Raw genomic sequence first — 19264 nt, 5'->3', positions numbered from 1 at the left:
TCATTTTTTTTTTTACACTAGTGTTCCTCCTCCCTTCAGAATGAGTTAAGAAAACCACCTCCTTTAAATCTTGTGTCTGTGCAAAACACACCAAACTAAAGCTGCGCATCCAAAACATTTGTCAAAACAGACCAACTTGGATTATTGTGTGACAACACGCCAAACACTCCCTTCTGGGGTTAAAGGATCTAGCCTGCTGTGTGTGTCTGTGTGTGTCTGTGTGTGTGTGTGTGTGTGTGTGGACTCAGTCTTGATGCAGAATGAAGGGGAAGAATACATAGAAGAATCGTTTCTTACACTTGTTTGTATACAAGGAGGGAGTGAAGAGGGCGGGTGGGGTCTTGGTATATAAACATGACCAAGTTGAATATAATCATCATCATCATCATCGTTATTATTAGTCATCGTCATAATAAAAGTCTTTACATGGACATTGACTGACAGACACGGCACAAACTTTACACTGTTGCTCAGTCGAGAAAAGGAGCAACAGAGGAGACGGGAGGAGAGCGCAGGAAGTCTCTCTGTCCAGTTTGTCTCCTCCTCTACACCCCCTCCTCTCCGTCTTCCTGTCTCTGCTCCTCAGTTTCCTGCTTCTCCTCCGATCCTTCCGCGTCCTCCTCTGTTGCTGCTGCTCCCTCAGGATGGGGGTGGGAGTCTGATTCCTGGGGCTCCGAGGGCCCGTCCTCCGTGTCTCCCTGCCCGGTCTGGGGCTCTTCAGTCGGAGGTGGGCCTGGGTCCGGAGCCGAGGTAGAGGGGATGGAGGGAGACACGGAGGAGGCTGGGTGGGAGGCGACGCTAACCTTAACTGTACTTTCTCTCTCCTCCTCTCTCTCCCCTTCCTCCCTCCCTCTCTTCCTCCTCCTCTTTGGGCTTCCCTGGGAACCGTCTACTACGCCATGGGGCATGGCGGGCAGCGCCATGATGCCACCGTGCTGCAAGAACATGTGCGGATACAGCAGGCCGTGGGACATGCCCGGGATCAGGAAGGGGTTGAAGGTAAGATGGCTGCCAGCGCTCGCTCCGAGGTGCATAGAGCCAAGATGGGCCCTGCTGGTGGAGGTAATGATGGCCGCCGCCTCCATCGCTCCCGGCCTTTTGTTGGTGTCCGCTGCTCCTTTCTCATCCTGGCTCCAGTCCTTTTCGCCGCCGTTGGCCGGAGAGGCTGCACTCTCTCTGTCCGCGGGCGTTGTGGATGAGGGGCTGGCCTCAGATGTGGAGGGTGCCATTGTTGTGGTGACCTTCGGCGCTGACAGAGAAGAAGAAGAGGAGGAGCTGGGGTGAGGAGGCTGCGCGTGTGCCATCATTGCTCCGACGCTGAACAAGGCATGCTGAGGGATCGCAGCCCCATGGGGGTGCGGGATGCCGTGCAGCATCATGGGTAACATGCTCAACCCGTTCTTGGCGTCTTCTGCCGACCCTCCAGCTCCACCCGCCTGGGTGGAGAAACCGTGAGGGAATCCAGCTGCCATGATCCCCGAGATGGGGATTCCAGAAATACCGCCACGGAGATTCTGCATGGCCACCATGGAGTCCATGCTGCCGATTAAACCGCCGTTCATGAAGAGTGGGGGGCCGAGGCCTGATGAGGAGGAGTCAGAGACGGATAGGAGGGGCTTAGGCATCTCACTGCGAGGCCGACGTCCACGGCGACGAGAGTTCGGGTCTCGGTTAACTGGTTCTGTCAGGATCCGAGAGAACTTCCCCTCAGGGAGGAAACCCTGCAGGTTAAAGGAGGATCAAATGTCATATTCAACGTATTATAAAAAAACTACAGGAGGATTAAAAAGTAAAATCATCCCTCAATGTTTTAACATCATAATCCTGCATGTTTTTATTCCTGCAGACATCATTAAAGTTGTTATACTCACAGAGTGTTTGACCACATCAGCCCAGTCTGGAGCGACGTAGTACTCCGAGTTGGCATCCAACCACCTGGAAAGCTCTTTGATGGCTGGAGCCATGGCGCCACCAAGCTGTGAGGTGAGGGAAACCAGCACAACAATTCAATGACAAAGATATTCAGCCACATGTGGGAGTTCTCCGTGTTTATCTGCTTTACGGCAGCCGGTGAGACCAGTGGATGACACCACAGCACCACCAAGCTGCAGCAAAGTGTAACGCAGCAGGACACTGAGGTTTTTTCCTCCAAAATGTAGATGAACCGATGGTGTAAGTGAGCTGTGTGAACGTGTGTGTGTGTTTTCTACCCTGCGTCCGGTGCCTCGGTGCACGACAGGCACCCGCTCCTCCCCCGTCAAAGAGTTGATGTCCAGCTTGGTCGGGTCTTTACAGCGATGCCTCCTCTGCTTGGGACGCTCCACGAAACCATGTAACAGACCTGCTCCGGACTGAAGAGAGGACAGAGGCGTTCACGAGACACGACCATTATTTAAACACAAAAATAAACGTGGCATTGTCGCATCAATAGCGCGTTTCTGACGTACATGAGCGAACGTGGGCAGATCCATGCTGTAGCCCGGATTCTGTCTCAGCCACTCGATCAGACCTTTGCTCGCCGCCTCCCTGTCGATCGCCACAATCTCCGGCTGAGGAGGCGTCTGCGTGGGGGTGGGAGTAGAAGAGGTGGACGGAGTGGGAGGACCCGCGGGTCTCTCTGAAGGGGAGGGGGACGGCGAGGAGGTGGAGGAGGAGACGGAGGAGTGGCTGATCATATCCACCCGGCCCTGCAGGTAACACACACACACACACACACACACAGATGTTTTAGCTTGATATTTAACACTCCATCTTTCAGACTCCCCCCCGGTGAAGCTCCTCTGTCACACTGAGGCACACACAGTTCAAACCGGCCTCACACTGACCCACCTGTGTCTCAGGGAGGTGCAGTCCTCGGCTCTTGGTGAACTCAGAGTACAGAGCTTCCACGTTTCTCCTCCTCCCTCTCCTCCTCCTCAGTGAGTCATCTCCCCTCAGGCTCCCGTTAACTATCTGCCCTGTTACAGGATGGATGAGCCCGGCCTGCAGTATCCCCGCCATGTCGATTCCCACAGAGCCAGTTAACGGTGCTGTGATGGGGGGCGGCGGCAGCTTGTGACCGCTGCCGGCCCCGTGGTGGCTGCTTCCTGATGCAGCCTCACCCGAGCCACTAGTGGTGCTTATTTCTGTAGACGACTTGGTTAGATCGATGGCTGCTTCTTGCCAGCCATTCATCAACATGCCTCCTGTGCGGTGAGAGGGCGGGGCCACCACCGGCCCCTTCTCACCACTGGAGCTAGTGGCGGCAGCAGCGTGGCACGCCGACGCTGATTTCCCAGCTAAAACCTTGGCAGCGGCTGCAGCGGCCGCGGCTTCGTAGTCGAAAGACCTTCGACCTCCTGCGCGTTTGAGCTCGGGGAGGTAGGGAGGAGCCACGAGCCTCTCCTGTAAGAGAGGCAAGGAGGTGAGGCGCCAAGCTCCGCGCCCGCATGCGCCGCCCCGAGGCATGTACTGTCAGGGTGGACAGGGTGGGTGAGGGGTAGACAAGAATGGGAGAGAGATGATGGCTTTATTAAACAAACACATGGACTGAGACACAACACAGTGGCGGCTGTCAACCAGACCTGGGGAAAACTACGTCAACACCTCAACACTGTAGTTTATCAGCTCTCGGTTTTGATGCGTCAGCTTCAGGACGTAACTTGACGTCAATGAGTTATTTGATGCCATAAAATCGGGTGGAACATCATGATTGACAGCTAAGACTGACTGAAGTCTTAGCTGTCAATCATGATGATCGCTGCCACGGCTCCACTCCACGATCACTACTGCAAGAGGGCAGCTTTCATATAACGGATACTCAGGCTTCATTGCTGGGTAGCGGGAGGAAGTGGAGCCTCAAGAGCAGCTCGGGCTCGAAAAATGATTCAAGCCTAAGTAATATTATTTCAAACTTTTTTTGTCAGAACCCGGCCCCGACTCAACGGGTCCCACACCCTTTATTTACAATCTGTGGTTCATGGCATCATGTGATTAGGATTAAAACAGTCAGCTGAGTCGACAGAAAAGTAATTTTGAGATTTAACTTAACTATTCCATGTCTATTGTTCCAAATTCTTTTAATAATAACAACTCGTTGATTTCCTGATTCGTTCACCTCTGAGATTATGAGATATTAAGTCTATAAATAGGTCGCACACCCTCAGTTCCCTGGTTTATGGTGTGTAACATTTTCTAAGTCTGATAATTGGCTGTAAAATAACAAATACTTTTAGATTTTTCTCTAAATCTCTCTCCCTGAGTAAAAGCATTAGTAATTTTCCTCATATACGAGGCTTAAATAAATCGTTAGCTATACGACTACATGCCCAGGTCTGATATCAACATGTATAATATCAACAGTACACATTACAGACAACAGCAACTTTACAAGAAAGCAATGATGAATCTATGAAGTGAACCAGCGGTGCCCAGTGTCACCTGACAAGCCTGCTCTATATTGTACAAATTAAAAAAACTAAACAGACGATACACACTCAATAAAACTAACAAGGATAAATTACATACTTCATTTTTATGTAATTTAAAGTAAAACACTGAGTCTGCAGAGTCTTCGTCGGTCTCCTTTGAGGAGAATGAACTTTATCAGCAGTTTAAACTGGACACCACTTGTATGAATCGTGATATGAGACAATGGAAATAAATGTAGACAGATGACAGATACCCTGATATGGACGGGAAAGGGTTTAGACCTATTCATTCATCAGGTCACAGGTTCATTCTCACCTTAGGTAGTCTGGTCAGAGGCGGAGGGATCTGGAACGCCAGTCCCTGGTTTGTCTGCTGAACTCTGGCCTGTCCCTGGACGGAGCTCGAGGCCGTGGTGGGGAGGAATCCCCCTCGGTGGTGGTGGTGCTGCTGGGCCAAGCTGTTGGCCAGGCAGGAGTTGGCGGTGAGGGAACCGGGCGCGTCGTGCTGCTCGCTGGGCCAAGGCCACTTCCCTTTCAGGATGGCGTGACAGATGCTGTCCAGACGGTTGATGACCACCCGGTCCTACAGGGGCAGAGATAATGTGACGGGAATTAAAAACCTGAGAAGATGAACACAGCGGTGCCAGAAACACACGAGAGGGGAGGGCAACGTTTCAGAATCGATCTGTCTTTTGATAAACAAAAAATAATGTCTAATCTTTAACCGTTTTCTTTTTCTACTGTATTTGTCTCTTTCTGTTGGCGATTTTTTGAGTTTGCCTCGTGAAAACATTTGCACATTGTAAACTACAGTGGTGTCTGTCTTCCTGCAGAAGAAAACACATTTGTGGCTGGGAAAAACAAATCTGTACAAACTGAAACAACAACTTGAAGTAACTAAACTTTTACAGCTTTGAAATGTGTCTCATGTTAAACTGATTCCATTTGGACGGAAACGACAACACGGTACCTTCGGCCATTCTGAAAACGAGTAAAGTGCTTTCTCCTGTAAGAGCTGAGCGATGGTCGGCTCCCTGGCGTCGTGGAGGCCGTCAGGAAGGTCACACATGGAGATGGGAGCTGCAAACCGGGGGCTGCCTGCGTATCCTTCCACCACAGGGACTAGGACAGAGGACGACACGTTTGAAACCAGCAGTTTGTCTAACAGGAAACATGTAGTGTGAATTTAACATCATCGTGATTAAAGCAGTTAATCAAGCAACAGATTAGTCGACAGAAAGTGGATTAAGAGATATATCTTTACTCCTCCAGGTCTATTACTCTAAATTCTTTTGACCTTTGAACCAAACCGAGCTTAAAGGAGACATAGTGACATAGTGTCCTCTAGTGTGTTATTAAGGTTTTTGTGAATGTAAAAAGAAGTTCGACAACGTCTGTAGTAAAGTGAGCTCCTGAAACACCACGTCCACGTCCTGCTTCATGACACATGACATCATATTAACTCTCTACAGACGCAGCAGCTGCTGTTTGGTGTCGGCATCAAGTGAAGATGTTGGAAGACATGTTTGTCCAATTAATACAATCAGCTCATAGTTATTTAATCTGTAACAAGTATTAAACAGGTATTTAAACTCATGTCATCTACCTCAGAGGTTTCTTCCATGCCGTAGTTACACCTCTCTCACACCAGTTTACTGTTAAATAAACTGCCGCAAAATATGTCTCGTATGAGGATTCTTACTTGGTGTACTCGGCCTCTCCTCCTTCACTTGGCCTCTCTCCACCAGGCTCTCTGAGGAGTCCACCAGCCCGTCCGCTTGCTCGAGCTTCGGGGTCAGCACCGTGCTGTCGGCCTCCAGCAGCTCCTGCTTCGTCTCAGATTTGATCTCCGTGAACTCGAGGTCCTCCGGCTTGGCCTCCGGTTTGACCTCTGAGCTGTCCGGGTAGGCTGCGAGCTCCAGAACATCCGGCTTGGCCTCGGGCTTGATGGCGGACGTGTCGGGGAAAGCTGTGAACCCTAAACCCTCTGGCTTCGTCTCACTCTTAAGCCGGGAGACGTCTGGGTAAGAAGCGAACTCGAGAGCCACTGGTTTGGCTTCGGGTTTGACTTCGACGCCGTCTGAGAAGGCTGCAAACTGGAGAACTTCAGGTTTACGGTCCACGCGCTCAGGCTTCATGGAGATGCTTAGATCTTCAGGTACTGACTGCAGGGTTTCTTCTTTCAGGGGATAATCTAACTGCTCCGCTTTGGTCACCAACTTTTCTGACTTAACGGGGTAAGCGAGAAACTTTGCATGTTTGACTTCAGAGCTGTCAGGGTAGACGGGTAACGCCTCCTCAACGACCTCCATCTTTGTCTCCTCTACCTTGATTGGCTGCTCCAGTTGAGCCAGTTTCTTCTCACCACCATCGTCAGGTAACAGAGGAAATTTAAGATCCGGTGTTTTGGCGTCAACGCTGTTTTCAGGCAGAGCGGCGACAGGTCGGATTTTGTTGTGTTGAAGCAGATGGTCTTTGTTGTCCTGATATGAGGAGACTGTCAGGGCTCCGTTCTTACAGTCCTCACCTGGACCATCGTAATTCTCCTGATCTGTGGAGACGTCAGTTTTCCCACCGTTCTTGGCGTGGGTCTCATCAGACGTTGATGCCACTGTGTCAGAGGGGAGTGAAGCTGAAGGGCAGGAGGGTCGTGTGCAGTAAACGCCGTCCAGCTCGGTCTCACTGGCTTTAGCGTTCGACTGTTTCACTGTTTCATCCACCTGATCTGAAAGATCCGTGGGCTCCATTGAACCGTCCTCTCTGGAATTTTCTGCTATTTCTCTCGCGTGCAGGAACTCTTCAGATGCATTTCCTATCAGAGTTCCAGACTTTTCATTCGTCTGATACAAAATCAACCCGTCCACCTCCTCCTCCGGCTCTTCAATAGACTCGGGACACTGCTCGATCTTCCCGAGATAAGGATGCACGTCTCGGGGAAAGCCTGATTTACGCTCTCCTCGCTCAAAGCTCTGCTGAAAGTCTTGAGACAGATGGTTTGACACCTCCATCCTCTCGTCCTGGTCTTCTGGTTCTAACCCATCGATCTGGTCCATGTGTGGATTCAAGACTCCCAAACTTTGGGCTGCAAATATAAGTCAGATGGAATTTAAAGTCAGGAGGAAAGGAAAGCAGGCAGTTTATGTGATTATAGCATCTTTACATGTATTCTGATGGCCCATGTTTATTAGAAACTGTCTGGATATACCCACATGATCTGAAAGTAGAAAAATCAAGTGCCCACTGACACGTCTTCCAAACTTTGAGACCAATAAAACCGTAATAGTTTTACACACTAATACCTTGTTGTGCGTCACTCTGTTCTCCTTCCAGACGCTGACCTCCTTCTTTGTCACCGCTCTGCTCCATGTTCTCCCCGGACAAGTCCTCCACGTCTTCTTCCTCCTTCTCATCGAACTCAAACCCAGCGCCCCCGTGCCGCTCCTCTTCCTCGTCCACAGGATTGGTCAGGCTCTCGGCGACGTCGGCGTGGCCCAGCCTATCCTGTGGCTCATGGGCGGTGATGTCAGACAGAGAGAGGGGAGGAGGGGGGACGTACGGCGGAGGGGGGCTCGCTGACAGGTCGGTTTGATCTGCGCTGGGTTCCTCGCTCACACCAATGTCCTGAACAAAATAACAATAACACATTTATGTATACAGAACTTCCTCCCAACAATCTTTCAGACCACAGATCACCACGTGTGGCTGCAGGGGGCGCTGTTGCTCAGTCAAAGTCACATAGTGCTGCTTTAAAACTATATTTAGTTCGTCAATATTTCCAAAGTTCCCTGATCTTTAAACAGCTTTTAATAGACATTTTCTCTCATTGGGTCGAAACCGAAAATATTGTCTGTTTAATAATGATTTCAGCAGCAATTAAAGAACAGCAGGTCTTGTCGTTTGGCACATTAAGTAGTTAATATATGTTCTTTACAATGTAATGTCATTTAACTGCTAAATAGTAAAGTAATATTCCTCTGGTAGAAGTCAGTAACAGCTTAAGTGGGCGTTTTGAGAAAATGAATTTCATAGTAATTTACTGTTTGTCCTCGGCCTGCCGCACTGAAAACATTAAAATACAAATGGTTTCAGATTATTGTTTCCACAGGGGTTGTGATTACACAGCCATGTTTTTAAAATGCTTTTGAAATCATCATCATCTTCTCTGCGAGTTGCTAATGTCGTCCTGAAGGACCAGGACGATAAAACCCACCTTAAAGAGCATGTAGCTGGAGGACAGCGGCTCCACTGAATCTCCTGCAGATGGGTGGGACGGGGAGGATGAGGGCGGAAGGCCCAAACACTCCTCCAGGGTCCCACCTTCCTCCCCTCCTCTGTCTCCCGCCTGCGTCTCCTCGTCCTCCTCCTCCAGAAAGCCGGTCTCCAGAGCGGAGGGACCCAGGATTGGATCGGACTCGTTGAACATGTGGTGAGCAGGACTGGTGTGATCTGTCCCGTCCCAGGGAGCCTGCAGGGACAGAGGTGGTGGATGAAAGAAAGATGGCGGTGCACACATGTGGATGAGGTCATAGAAAAGTACAATTACGACCTTGGGAAAGTCCTTGCAAAATGTCAGAGTTTGTGGGAGTTAGATCATATGATTTTATTGTTTGTTTGTTGCAGGCACTTCATATACGACATTAATTAAAAAGGAGAACACAAACCTGTAACTGGTCCAGCTCCACTGACGGCGCCATCAGCCCAGTTTCCTCTGACGAACCCTGCTCGCCCACAAGCACGTCGCTCCTTAGTTTTGAATCCAGGTCTGTTCCGCCCACACCGTACGAGTTGAGCATACTCTGACCTCCTGCAGCAGAGTTGAACGGGAAACCGTTGAGGGCGTCTTTGGATGTTTTCCCTCCGTGGAGAGCATCTGCAGACATGGCGTCATGCTGCAGGGAACTCAGCTCCAGGGATTCATCCAAAGGGGGACAGTCAAGGAAATCTCCCCGAGACCCGGGCACCATTCCCAGGCTCGGTGAGGCAGAATCGTGGGCATCCAGTGGTGGAGGTTGGAGGTGAGGGTGAGAGGAAGAGGAAGAAGAGGAGGAAGGAGAGGGAGCTGATGGAGGCATAATGTGATGCTGGTGGTGATGCTGGTGGTGGTGAGAGGACTGGTGGGGGTATTCAGGAGGCTGAGGGGAGTGGCAGCCGAGGCCCGAGTCGTACAAGCAGCAGTGAGGATGCTGCAGCTGCGGATGCGACGAGGAGAAAGAAGAGGACGAGATCGACAAGCCAGGATGGTGATGGTAACTCTGAGGGTGAAGGTGAGAGGGCTGTCTTTTGACGTAGTTCCTGTGAGCCTCCAGGAAGCTCAGCTGGGGGTCGTTGAGGATGTAGAAGTCGGTTCGACTCAAGCCGTGACGTGCCGCCCCAATGAGGAGGTCGCGGTCGTGTTTGCCGGTCTCCCACCAGACCGGGAGGTAGAGGGAGGGGCGGCACAGCTGGAGGCGGGCGGAGAGTAACGGGTGACGGAGAACCTGAGAGGAGGAGGAGGAGGAAATTTAGAGTGTGACGGTCGTATTTTTGAAAAACACTTCCACCAGCATGCTTTGTGATGCAGACTAGTTTAAGAAGTCAGTCAGTTGGATGAACATATTCTTCAGTCTGAAGTTCTTTATGTTCCCGTGAAACTGAGTCTTAAAACTCGTATAAACGACAGAGCTTTGTTTCTTCACCTGCTCTCTGATTTTGCGGAGCAGCTCGATGCGATACAAAGTCCGGGCGGCTCTCTCCTCTGTCAGAGGCTCCACGAGCACAGCGGGATCCACCAGCCCTGGAGTGAGACGGGGGGGGGGGGGGGGGGGTCAGACGTTAGCATGAAGACGAGTTTCACAGATGAAGAGAGTTCAACCCCTGAGCTGATGTTTGTATCACTAACTTAACTTTCATGTGCTGAACTGAAAATGGCGAGCTCGACCCTCTTACATCCCAGTAAAGACATTAACTTGTCGATTTATATATTGTGAAAACCAGCCAACTGCGGATATAAAAGACAAGAGAAGGTTTTCTGTAACACATCAAATATAAACCACACCTTCTTCTTTCCTCAGGGGCAGCTTGCAGGCCGTCCTGCACATGTTGACGAAGGAGTTAAAGTATCTTTCCAAGCTCTCGTCCGTCTTCCTCTCCAGTCGGGCCAGAGCTCTGAACTGGGACCAGTCGAAGGTTTTCCTCTCCGGGTCGTAGACCACCCCGTACGACGACACGGTGCGGTAGAAGTCCGCCTGCTCTCGACGAGTCCACCTGAGGCGAGAGCGAGGAGACAAGGAGAAATGTTCAAGAAGAGAAAAGTACATTTTATCATCTTGGTAAAAAGTTAAAATTATTTTCTCTGACATTACGGTCGGAATAATAATCCATGGTTTTGTGGATCCAAACAATGATAATATTTAAACTTAAAATTAGATGATTCTGACGATCAATAATCAATATTTATTCATCGGTTTATCTCTGCTTTAAATTCCCAGAATCATCACCTCCTCTGCCACTCCAGGAACAGAGGGTCCGGTTCTGTGGCGACAACAGAACACCTCCTCAGCTCTTCACCCAGCTGCCACGCCAGCGGCCCGCCGGCGTGGTGACTGTGAGAGGATCCGCCTCCTCCCATCCCCATGCCAACAAGGCCGTCGTGAAGCAGGAAGTCGTGCCTGAGCAGCGGCTCGCGGCGCAGCGTGAACCGCTGGTAGGCGGTGATGAGGCGTCGCACGCGAGCCGTCAAGGCCGGGCCCGTGGGCCACACGGGTCGAGCCTGGACCACGTGCAGAGACGCCACGCCCGTTCCTGTTCCTGTTGTTGTCGTGGTGACCAGAGGCCCGTCCTGGACGCAGACGTCAGCCGACATTTGGGAGTCTGGGAGGAGAGAGAAACAGTTTGACCATAAAAGGTGGAACTGGCCTTAACCGCAGGACGTCTGGAAACTAATAAAAACTTCAGATCACGTTCTCATTTAACTCTGCTTGGATTTCTCACTTTAAACCAGAGGACCTATGAGCTGGGAAACTAAAATCAATCACAGCAGAGCACTGGGCCGTTACAACTGCAGGACGTGAGGTTTTTAATTCTAATTTTTAAAATTAAAACCCCAAATATCCTCTTTTTACAATAAAAATGTTTGGAAAAATAAAAAAGACTGAAGGAGTTTATAATATTTTCTCTTACGCTCCTCCATTCACACCAGAACACTTTCTACCTGAGGACATTTGCGTGGACGTCTCCCCGTCTTTCTCCAGAGTAACATTCAACAAGTGGATGTTCATTAGATTTACCCACAGAGACCGAACACTATCAGAACTATCAGAACTCATTTGGCCCAGTCGAGCCCCTGTGCTCTGCTGGGAGGCGGTGAAATGAAGTCCTCAGCAGGTGAAATGGGTTTAGAAAGGACGCATCAGGGGAAAGAACCTCTCGTACTGAATTAAAGATTCAGTCCGGAGGAGAGAAATGATATCACATTGTGTTAAAAAAGGGACGTCGCAGCCATTACAGGAAAATTGTTTTTACGACCTGACAATGTCAAGACGCTAAACAGCCTTCGATCACAGGGGGAACGTCTGTATTTGTGCGTTTCTGTTTCTAATTTCACATCCAGGAAAATAGACTTCAGTGCAGGTCTGAAATCAGGGACGTGTCTGTACACATCAGCAGCGAGTCTCACCTGGACCTGTACTGTCAGGTTTGTCCGAGGTGTCAGTGCTGGAGCAGGTTTCTTCTCCCTGTCAATTAAAAAAACACACAAAACTGTTTAGAAAGAATTAACACAACAGCAACAGCGACAGTTCTATCACGCAACCATCTGACACAGTCTTGATGCCTTTTTTCTCAGACTGGATATTTTGTTCAAATCAATATCACAATGTTATCAGGGATATTTTTAATGAAACACAAATGAAATCTCAATGAGACGGCCTGATTAAATAAAGAGTGAGAGTGATCTTCACCTTGCTGCTCTCGTCTCGGTCCTCTCCTCCGTCAGCTTTGTTCTCGGCATCATCCTTCGCCTCCTCCGTCTTACACACACTGACGAGAGAAACAACAGACGAGAGAAAGGCTGAACTGACAGTGTTGTAAAAGTCTTATTGAGCTCCGCAGGTGAACGTGTGAATATGGAGAGAGCAGGAAGAGAACGGGAAGAGATCAGGAAGAGAGCCGGAAGAGAACAGGAAGAGAGCAGGAAGAGAGCCGGACGAGAACAAGAAGAGAGCAGGAAGAGAACAGGAAGAGAGCAGGAAGAGAATAGGAAGAGAGCAGGAAGAGAGCAGCAAGAGAGCAGGAAGAGAGCAGGAAGAGAGCAGGAAGAGAATAGGAAGAGAGCAGGAAGAGAACAAGAAGAGAGCGGGAAGAGAGCGGGAAGAGAGCAGGAAGAGAGCGGGAAGAGATCAGGAAGAGAACAAGAAGAGAATAGGAAGAGAACAGGAAGAGAGCAGGAAGAGAACAGGAAGAGAGCAGGAAGAGAATAGGAAGAGTTCAGGAAGAGAGCAGGAAGAGATCAGGAAGAGAACAGGAGGAAGAGAGCAGGAAGAGAATAGGAAGAGTTCAGGAAGAGAATAGGAAGAGAGCAGGAAGAGAGCAGGAAGAGAACAGGAACAGAAGAGGAAGAGACAAACCCGGGCCTCCACAGGAATTCCACAGGAGGAAAATCACTCTTCAGGCAGCCCTGAGGAAAAGTGAAAGTTTTGTGCAGGTGCTTGTGTCACTCCCTCTGTGTGCATGAATTTAATCCTTGTAATTTGTCCCTTCTTCTTGGTGTATTTTAAATGCTCTCATCCTGTGGAGGAAACCTTCCCAGCGTTAACGTTTAGAGACGAGATGTTTCTGCAGCGGAGTCGCGGCGCTCAGCTGGGAACGGCTCCGGGTTGAACAGGTAACAAAGCGAATGACAACTTCAATTACCCTCAGGAAGACGATCAAAGCCTCCTGTTCAAACATGTGCGTCTCATCTTCACAGCTCCGCCATCAGTCGACGGAGCAGCATCCAGAAAATGAATTTCCCCTCGATGCGTTTACTCTCTCCTCTTTTTCTCCCGCAGATTCTGTCGCTCTCGGTTATTCTCTCTGGCTTTTGTCAGTCAAGGTTCTTTTCTTTTTCTTTTTTTTTTATTCCCGGAGTGAAAAGTAGTGGAAAAACGGCTTGAGTGGGCTGTTTTCACACGTCCTCCGAGGAAAAGGCTTTTAGAATTCAGTGGTCGACTGAGGCTAAAATTGAGCTCTGTGTGATTTTACACCTGCAGCTGTTTAGAGTGCGTCTGTCTGTTCATCATTAAAACATGACGTGGCTGTTATTCACAAAGTGAGTGACCCTGATATCAGCCGTTGCATTAACGTGTGTATTTCTATGTGTTTTTTAATCTTGTTCTTCACACCCAGAATGTAAAGCATGCATGTGTGAGAGGAGGTGGCGGTGTCAACACAAACAAACACAGAGGACAAGATGGGTTTTTAACACCAGTGTTGGCTCCTGCTGCGAACGATACTGCCGAGGGTGAAGAACAGACGCCGGGATGTGGCTCCTGATGAAGATCATTGGTCTTCACGTGGGTCACAGACGTCTCCAGGTTTCCTGTGCGTCTGGAGCAGGTGGAGGATACTGAAGTGGTCTCTGCTTCATCTCCTCATCTCAAATTGGACGATTTGTTTTCGCCCCTTTCCGTTGATTTGTTTTTTTGTCAGAACTACACAAACATTGTCTGAACATATTTCTACAAAACACGGCAGAAGGATGAACCATGGGCCAAGAGCAAACTCAATAAATCCTGGCATTGATCCAGTCAACGAGGCGGATCCAGATTTCTTTTTGTATCTCTTCCTCCAACAGCAAGATATGACTTTTGGGACATTTTCAAATTTCCCAGATTATTCCCAGATTTCCCAGGAAATAGTTCATGGATCTTGATGAAAATAGTCAGAGATATTTAGGGGAGTGATATCCATAAGTGTGTGTGTGATTTGGTTTGGTTACTACTGTAAAACAGATCTGGGACCATGTAGCTTAAAGAACAACTACACATTACACAGAGAGTGTAACACCACAGTTGTGATCTTGTGTGTTACATACAATATGTGTGTACCCTACCTGTCAGCCATGTCTGCCGGCCCCTCTCCTCCTCCCTGTTCAGCCGTCAGCGCTGTGACATCGGGCATCCCCACCCTCTCCAGGAAACACAGCTCCGGGTCAGCACGCATGGCGTTATAACGCTCATACCCTGTGCAAGGAAAAATAGGGATGACAATTAAAACAGACAAAAGACATGATGTACACAACCACAGACACACAAACACACACAGTAGAATAGTCTGTTGCAGTTTTGCAGAGTCGCCTGCTGACAATTTGTGTCTAAGTGGACTGTGATGGTCTGATGCCGTTTGTAAAAGCTTAAACTCAAGTACATCTGGGTGCACACCACACACACACACACACACACACACACGAACAACTCATGCCAGATGTGTTCCTTCCATGAGTGTTCACATCTGTTTAAACGCTGCGAGACAATGAGTTTACACTTCTTGTTTTAACTTTAAAAAGGAAAAAGGCTGAAAAGCTTTAGGAACTGGAACGTCATCAAACAATCATTAAAAGTCAAACTATCTTGAAACCAAAAGTATTTGTTTTCCCTCATATCCATAAACCTGATGGAAACATTTTGACAAACGACAACAGGTGATTGTTAAAAACTGTGTGAAGGGACATCAGCCCTCACCGTGTTTGTGGACTCCGATGAGCAGGGACTTGTCGGCGTCTGTGTCCCACCACGTGGCAGGAATCTCAATGTAGTCGATGTCTGGTAGTGGCACCTCAAGTTTACTGTGGAAACGCAGAAACACGTGAAAGAATATCACTACTGCCAGTTTGTTTGTTTATTAAAATACCGGATAAATCTCGTAGTAATTCAGCAGGTGCAATGTGAAGAGGGGGCTTCGTACCTGGCAGGTGTCCCCTCCTGAGCCTGATTGGCAGCCTCACCCAACACCTCCACCTTCAGGTAGTACAACATCCTCACCCTCAGTAGCACCCTGAGCACAGACAGGTGGAGACAGACGGAGGTGAAAGATTAGTGTCTTGCTCTGAATGGTGGAGCTTCGGGTTCCAAAATCTTGTCGCTCGGCTACAGGATCTGAATATTAATGTGCAGAATCTGTTTACAGAGATTATGTTTGTTCAGACATGGTTAATCCTGACGTGTGCGTGACGGCAAATTGTTCTACCGCTGCTTCTTCCTCATGTCTTTTCCGTCATGTCTCTCTCTCTCTCTCTCTCGTCGTAATCTCTCCGCTCTTGTAATGAGAGTTCTTCCGTCAACAGGCGCTGTGAGAGCTGAATTAATTAAAAGCCACTGCTCTGCCCTGCGACTGAACTGATATACAGGAGTAAACACTTCACCTCGTAAATAAACAGCTCCCAGCTTCAGGGTGGAATTAACGTCCTCAAGTGTCAATACGTTTAACAACCACTCAGGTTATTTTTCTGCACTTAAAATGTGTTGTTGTTTCGTCGGAGGCTTTGGTAATACTGTTGTCGTCATGTTGAAGCACCTGTAGCTTCCAGGCAGGTAGACATCACCAACAATTACCCACTAATCCTCACACTCTGTTATTCTGCAGCTCACAAAATCTATAATCCATCATCTATACGGCTTTTCCTCTTGAGGGCTGCAGCCAATTCCCCATCTATGGATATTTTAGAGTCTCCAAATAAGATATCCCCCCGATCTGCATGTCTTTGGACTGTAGGAGGAAGCTGGAGTAAACACAGGGAGAACATGCAAACTGCACACAGAGACCCCACGCTGGGAATCCAACCGGGACAGAATTGCAGACGATTCCTGTTAATGGAAGTTGGTTTGGCGGTTGACTGACTTGTTGCAGTGCTGCTTGAGGTGTTTCTTGTAGCTCTCGTCCTGCAGAACCACCTCCGGGTTACAGTGGGCCAGCCAGTCGGCGTTCTTCACGTCAGGAATGTTCAGCTGATTCTTCAGCTTCTTCCCCTTCCGACCCCGAGGGACTGGAGCCGACAGACCTGCGACAGAGAGGGAGAAGGAGCGCTGATATTTTAATGAAAGTAAACAATAAAGCAGCAAACAGAGGGGGAGGTTCTGAGGTGAAATTATTTTCCTCCTGCAAAGTTATTATGATGTAAATTAATAGACGTGGAACGCCACCAATTTTACACATTAAAGTAATTTAACAGGGGAGGAGGGAATCCAATAAATGAAAATCATTACACGCCTGAATCTCCAACCTAACTGTAAGTGGTTGAGCTGCATTCTGGGTAATGTAGGTGCTACGTTTTGCCAAGAAAGGAGAATTCAAGGAATGAAAAAGGAAACGTCTCAGTTCTGCTGCAAAGATTTAGATAATTTCTTGTCCTAAATGCTAAACCTGTGAAGAACATGTGAGTGAAAAGTGCAGTGCTCACCGGAGTGATTGAGCAGCGTCTGGTCCTGGCCCTCCTTGGTCGGTGTGATCAGATCCCAGATGAAGCTCTTGATCTTGTCATCACCCTTGTAGTGTCTCAGACAGTAAACCAGCAGAGCTCTGCATGACAAACAACAATATTCGTTGATTTCCACATTTCCAAAACGGTTGTGTTTGCAGGTATACGGCGTCAGGCGCTACCGAGCCGACCCTGGTGCCCATTTACTCGACGTGCAGTTGTTTTTATTGTTGCAGAATTTCTTCAGGGTAAAAACCTTAACAAATACTTGCTCTCCTTACCTACAGATCGCCTCCATATCTCTCTCTGCCAGGTGCCACTTAAAGCGACCGTGGTTTAGGACGTCCTTCCACCGACCCCAACTGGGAAAGACGGAGAGGACAGAAGACATTTAGACAGAAAGAGGAAATGCAGGATGTCACAGAGAAAGACTGGGACCAATAAATACACAGTTTGTGTTTCGGTTTATTCTCTTCACCTCGAGACACGGTGAACCTTTTGCTCTGTTGTATTTTTATATTTGGCACATTAATGCTCAGAGCTGAGTTTGCATTTGAGACCAACTTTGTAAACAACACATTATGAGCTCACAAGCCTTTTATTGGACTGAGAATTTAAGGTGTCATCCCGCAGGGTTCAGGATCTAGGCTGCGAGGTGTGAGGGATGAGTTTATTCATACAGGTTAGAAATGAAAAGAATATAGTCAGTTGTTTATGTCATTATGAAACTGGAGCTGTCTGTGTATCTCTGACATCGTGTACTTCCTGTGTCCCACACACTCCTGCAGCCTGGAGAGAAGAGACCACCATGCAGGCAGATGAACATTGTTCTACAACGTCTCCGTTCGTACCCAAAGATAAGTAGATTCTTTTCAACCCGGAAGCACTCGGCACGGAGGTAGCGTCGGCTGCGCTCGCCCAGGCGACGACTGCGACACGGCCGGTCCTCCGAGTCGCTTTCCAGCTCCGAGAACTCCATCAGCTCGTCATCCTCGAAGGAGTTGTAGTGACGGGTCTGTTTCCTCACCCGAGGCGTGTCGATCACCAAGGACTCCTGCGTCAGAGGGAAACAATTTGTATCTGAATGAGACCAAGTTCATGAAGTTTATCGAAATCTGGCAAATCTTTAATCCTCTTAAGAGGAGAGGAGAGGAGAGGAGAGTCGAGTCGATATTTTAAGGGTAAAGAAGCTGTGATTCTTTTGGTTTTCCAATATTTTTGTAAATAAATGGACTGCATTTATACAGCATTTTTCTACCTTCTCAGATTTGGAGTCGATCTCCACTTCAGCGATCTTGGCCCATTTCTGCCAGAAGTTGGGGTCGTCCAGAGAAATGTCCGTCCTGTTGCCAGATGAGGTGAAACTGGCCTGAGGAAAGAAAAGAAAAAAACAGGATGCAGGGGAAAAATAAAAAAAGAGTCAGATTCTGGTTTTGACGGATGTTTGGAGCCAATTAACGTTTCACACAAATACTTAGAATCTGAACATTTGATCAGTGTTGCCTCCGAAAGGCCTCAGCAACAGCACGTGGACTATGGAAAACAAACAACACCACTGGAGCAGGTTAAATTCTACCTTAGCGAATGTGGATCCTTTCCCCTCAGTCTCGATGGTGATGGTCTGAGTTCGTCTCTGAAGAATCTGATCAATGTCTTCCTCGCAGAACTTGGAGCCCTCGTCTTCTTCGTCCATCAGGGCTCCGTACGCTCCCTTTTTCAACAAGTCCTCCAGCTCCAGTTTGGAAAGCTGCTGCACCTGCAGGAAAACTCACACACGTTAGGACTCACGTTCTTTGATTTGAAAGCTAAAAGACAATGAAATCAGATCACATCTGATTCTGTCAAATGAAAACTGAGTGGCTCACCCCGTTGAGGCTTCCTTTGCGGTTGATGTCTTGGAGAACAGCTTTATCCAGTCCGAGCTTCAGACTGGCCTTGTCGAACATTTCCCTCTCGTACGAGTTCCTGGTGATCAGCCTGTAGACTTTCACCGCTTTGCTCTGGCCAATCCGGTGGCAGCGTGCCTGAGCCTGGGACATAGTGGCACAAGAAACCAGACATTAGAGATAACATTTATTTTACTGTGACTGTTCTTGCAGTTGGATTTCTAAACGCTTTCAGAGGAGATATATTTACCGTAACCGTAAAAAAACGAGCTGTGTTTAGAGACAACGCTCAAAGCTGTGCATTTTAAAAAAAGGTCATCAAAACCATTATTAAGTTTGATAAAGATAAACGCATTTAACTAAACCTGTTTGTACCCATGTAATTATTCCAGAAATCTCAGTCTGTCTTTCTGTGGCTCATCTGCTTTGCACATGCAGATGATTCTATCATATCTATTATTTTCTAACTGAATTTCTCTGTGAGGATTTAACAGCGAGCGTCTCCATGATGAACTCATCCTGCAGTTCAATCAGCGACC

General features: G+C 48.4%; 1 protein-coding gene across 1 annotated transcript in view; it reads right to left on the bottom strand.

Annotated features, from left to right (window-relative positions):
* Positions 1-276: 276 nt before the first annotated feature.
* chd6 (chromodomain helicase DNA binding protein 6) overlaps positions 277-19264 on the bottom strand; it is a 64657-nt gene continuing 45669 nt past the window's right edge. Inside the window, 27 exon segments of the mRNA XM_034584753.1 lie at positions 277-1721; positions 1872-1976; positions 2211-2351; positions 2448-2687; positions 2830-3450; positions 4726-4992; positions 5380-5531; positions 6112-7052; positions 7104-7491; positions 7709-8030; positions 8620-8874; positions 9071-9886; positions 10085-10182; positions 10444-10652; positions 10886-11258; positions 12064-12121; positions 12347-12425; positions 14479-14608; positions 15107-15210; positions 15330-15419; positions 16263-16422; positions 16822-16940; positions 17121-17201; positions 17691-17893; positions 18098-18208; positions 18416-18595; positions 18705-18869. Of these exon segments, the coding sequence (XP_034440644.1) occupies positions 546-1721; positions 1872-1976; positions 2211-2351; positions 2448-2687; positions 2830-3450; positions 4726-4992; positions 5380-5531; positions 6112-7052; positions 7104-7491; positions 7709-8030; positions 8620-8874; positions 9071-9886; positions 10085-10182; positions 10444-10652; positions 10886-11258; positions 12064-12121; positions 12347-12425; positions 14479-14608; positions 15107-15210; positions 15330-15419; positions 16263-16422; positions 16822-16940; positions 17121-17201; positions 17691-17893; positions 18098-18208; positions 18416-18595; positions 18705-18869 (7584 nt within the window). The 3' untranslated portion in view covers positions 277-545.

This window comes from Hippoglossus hippoglossus, chromosome 5 (assembly GCF_009819705.1).
Source record: "Hippoglossus hippoglossus isolate fHipHip1 chromosome 5, fHipHip1.pri, whole genome shotgun sequence".
NCBI classification, from domain to species: Eukaryota; Metazoa; Chordata; class Actinopteri; order Pleuronectiformes; family Pleuronectidae; genus Hippoglossus; species Hippoglossus hippoglossus.
The sequence above is the reverse complement of the archived record's forward strand: the minus strand, read 5'-3'. Positions and strand labels throughout refer to the sequence as shown.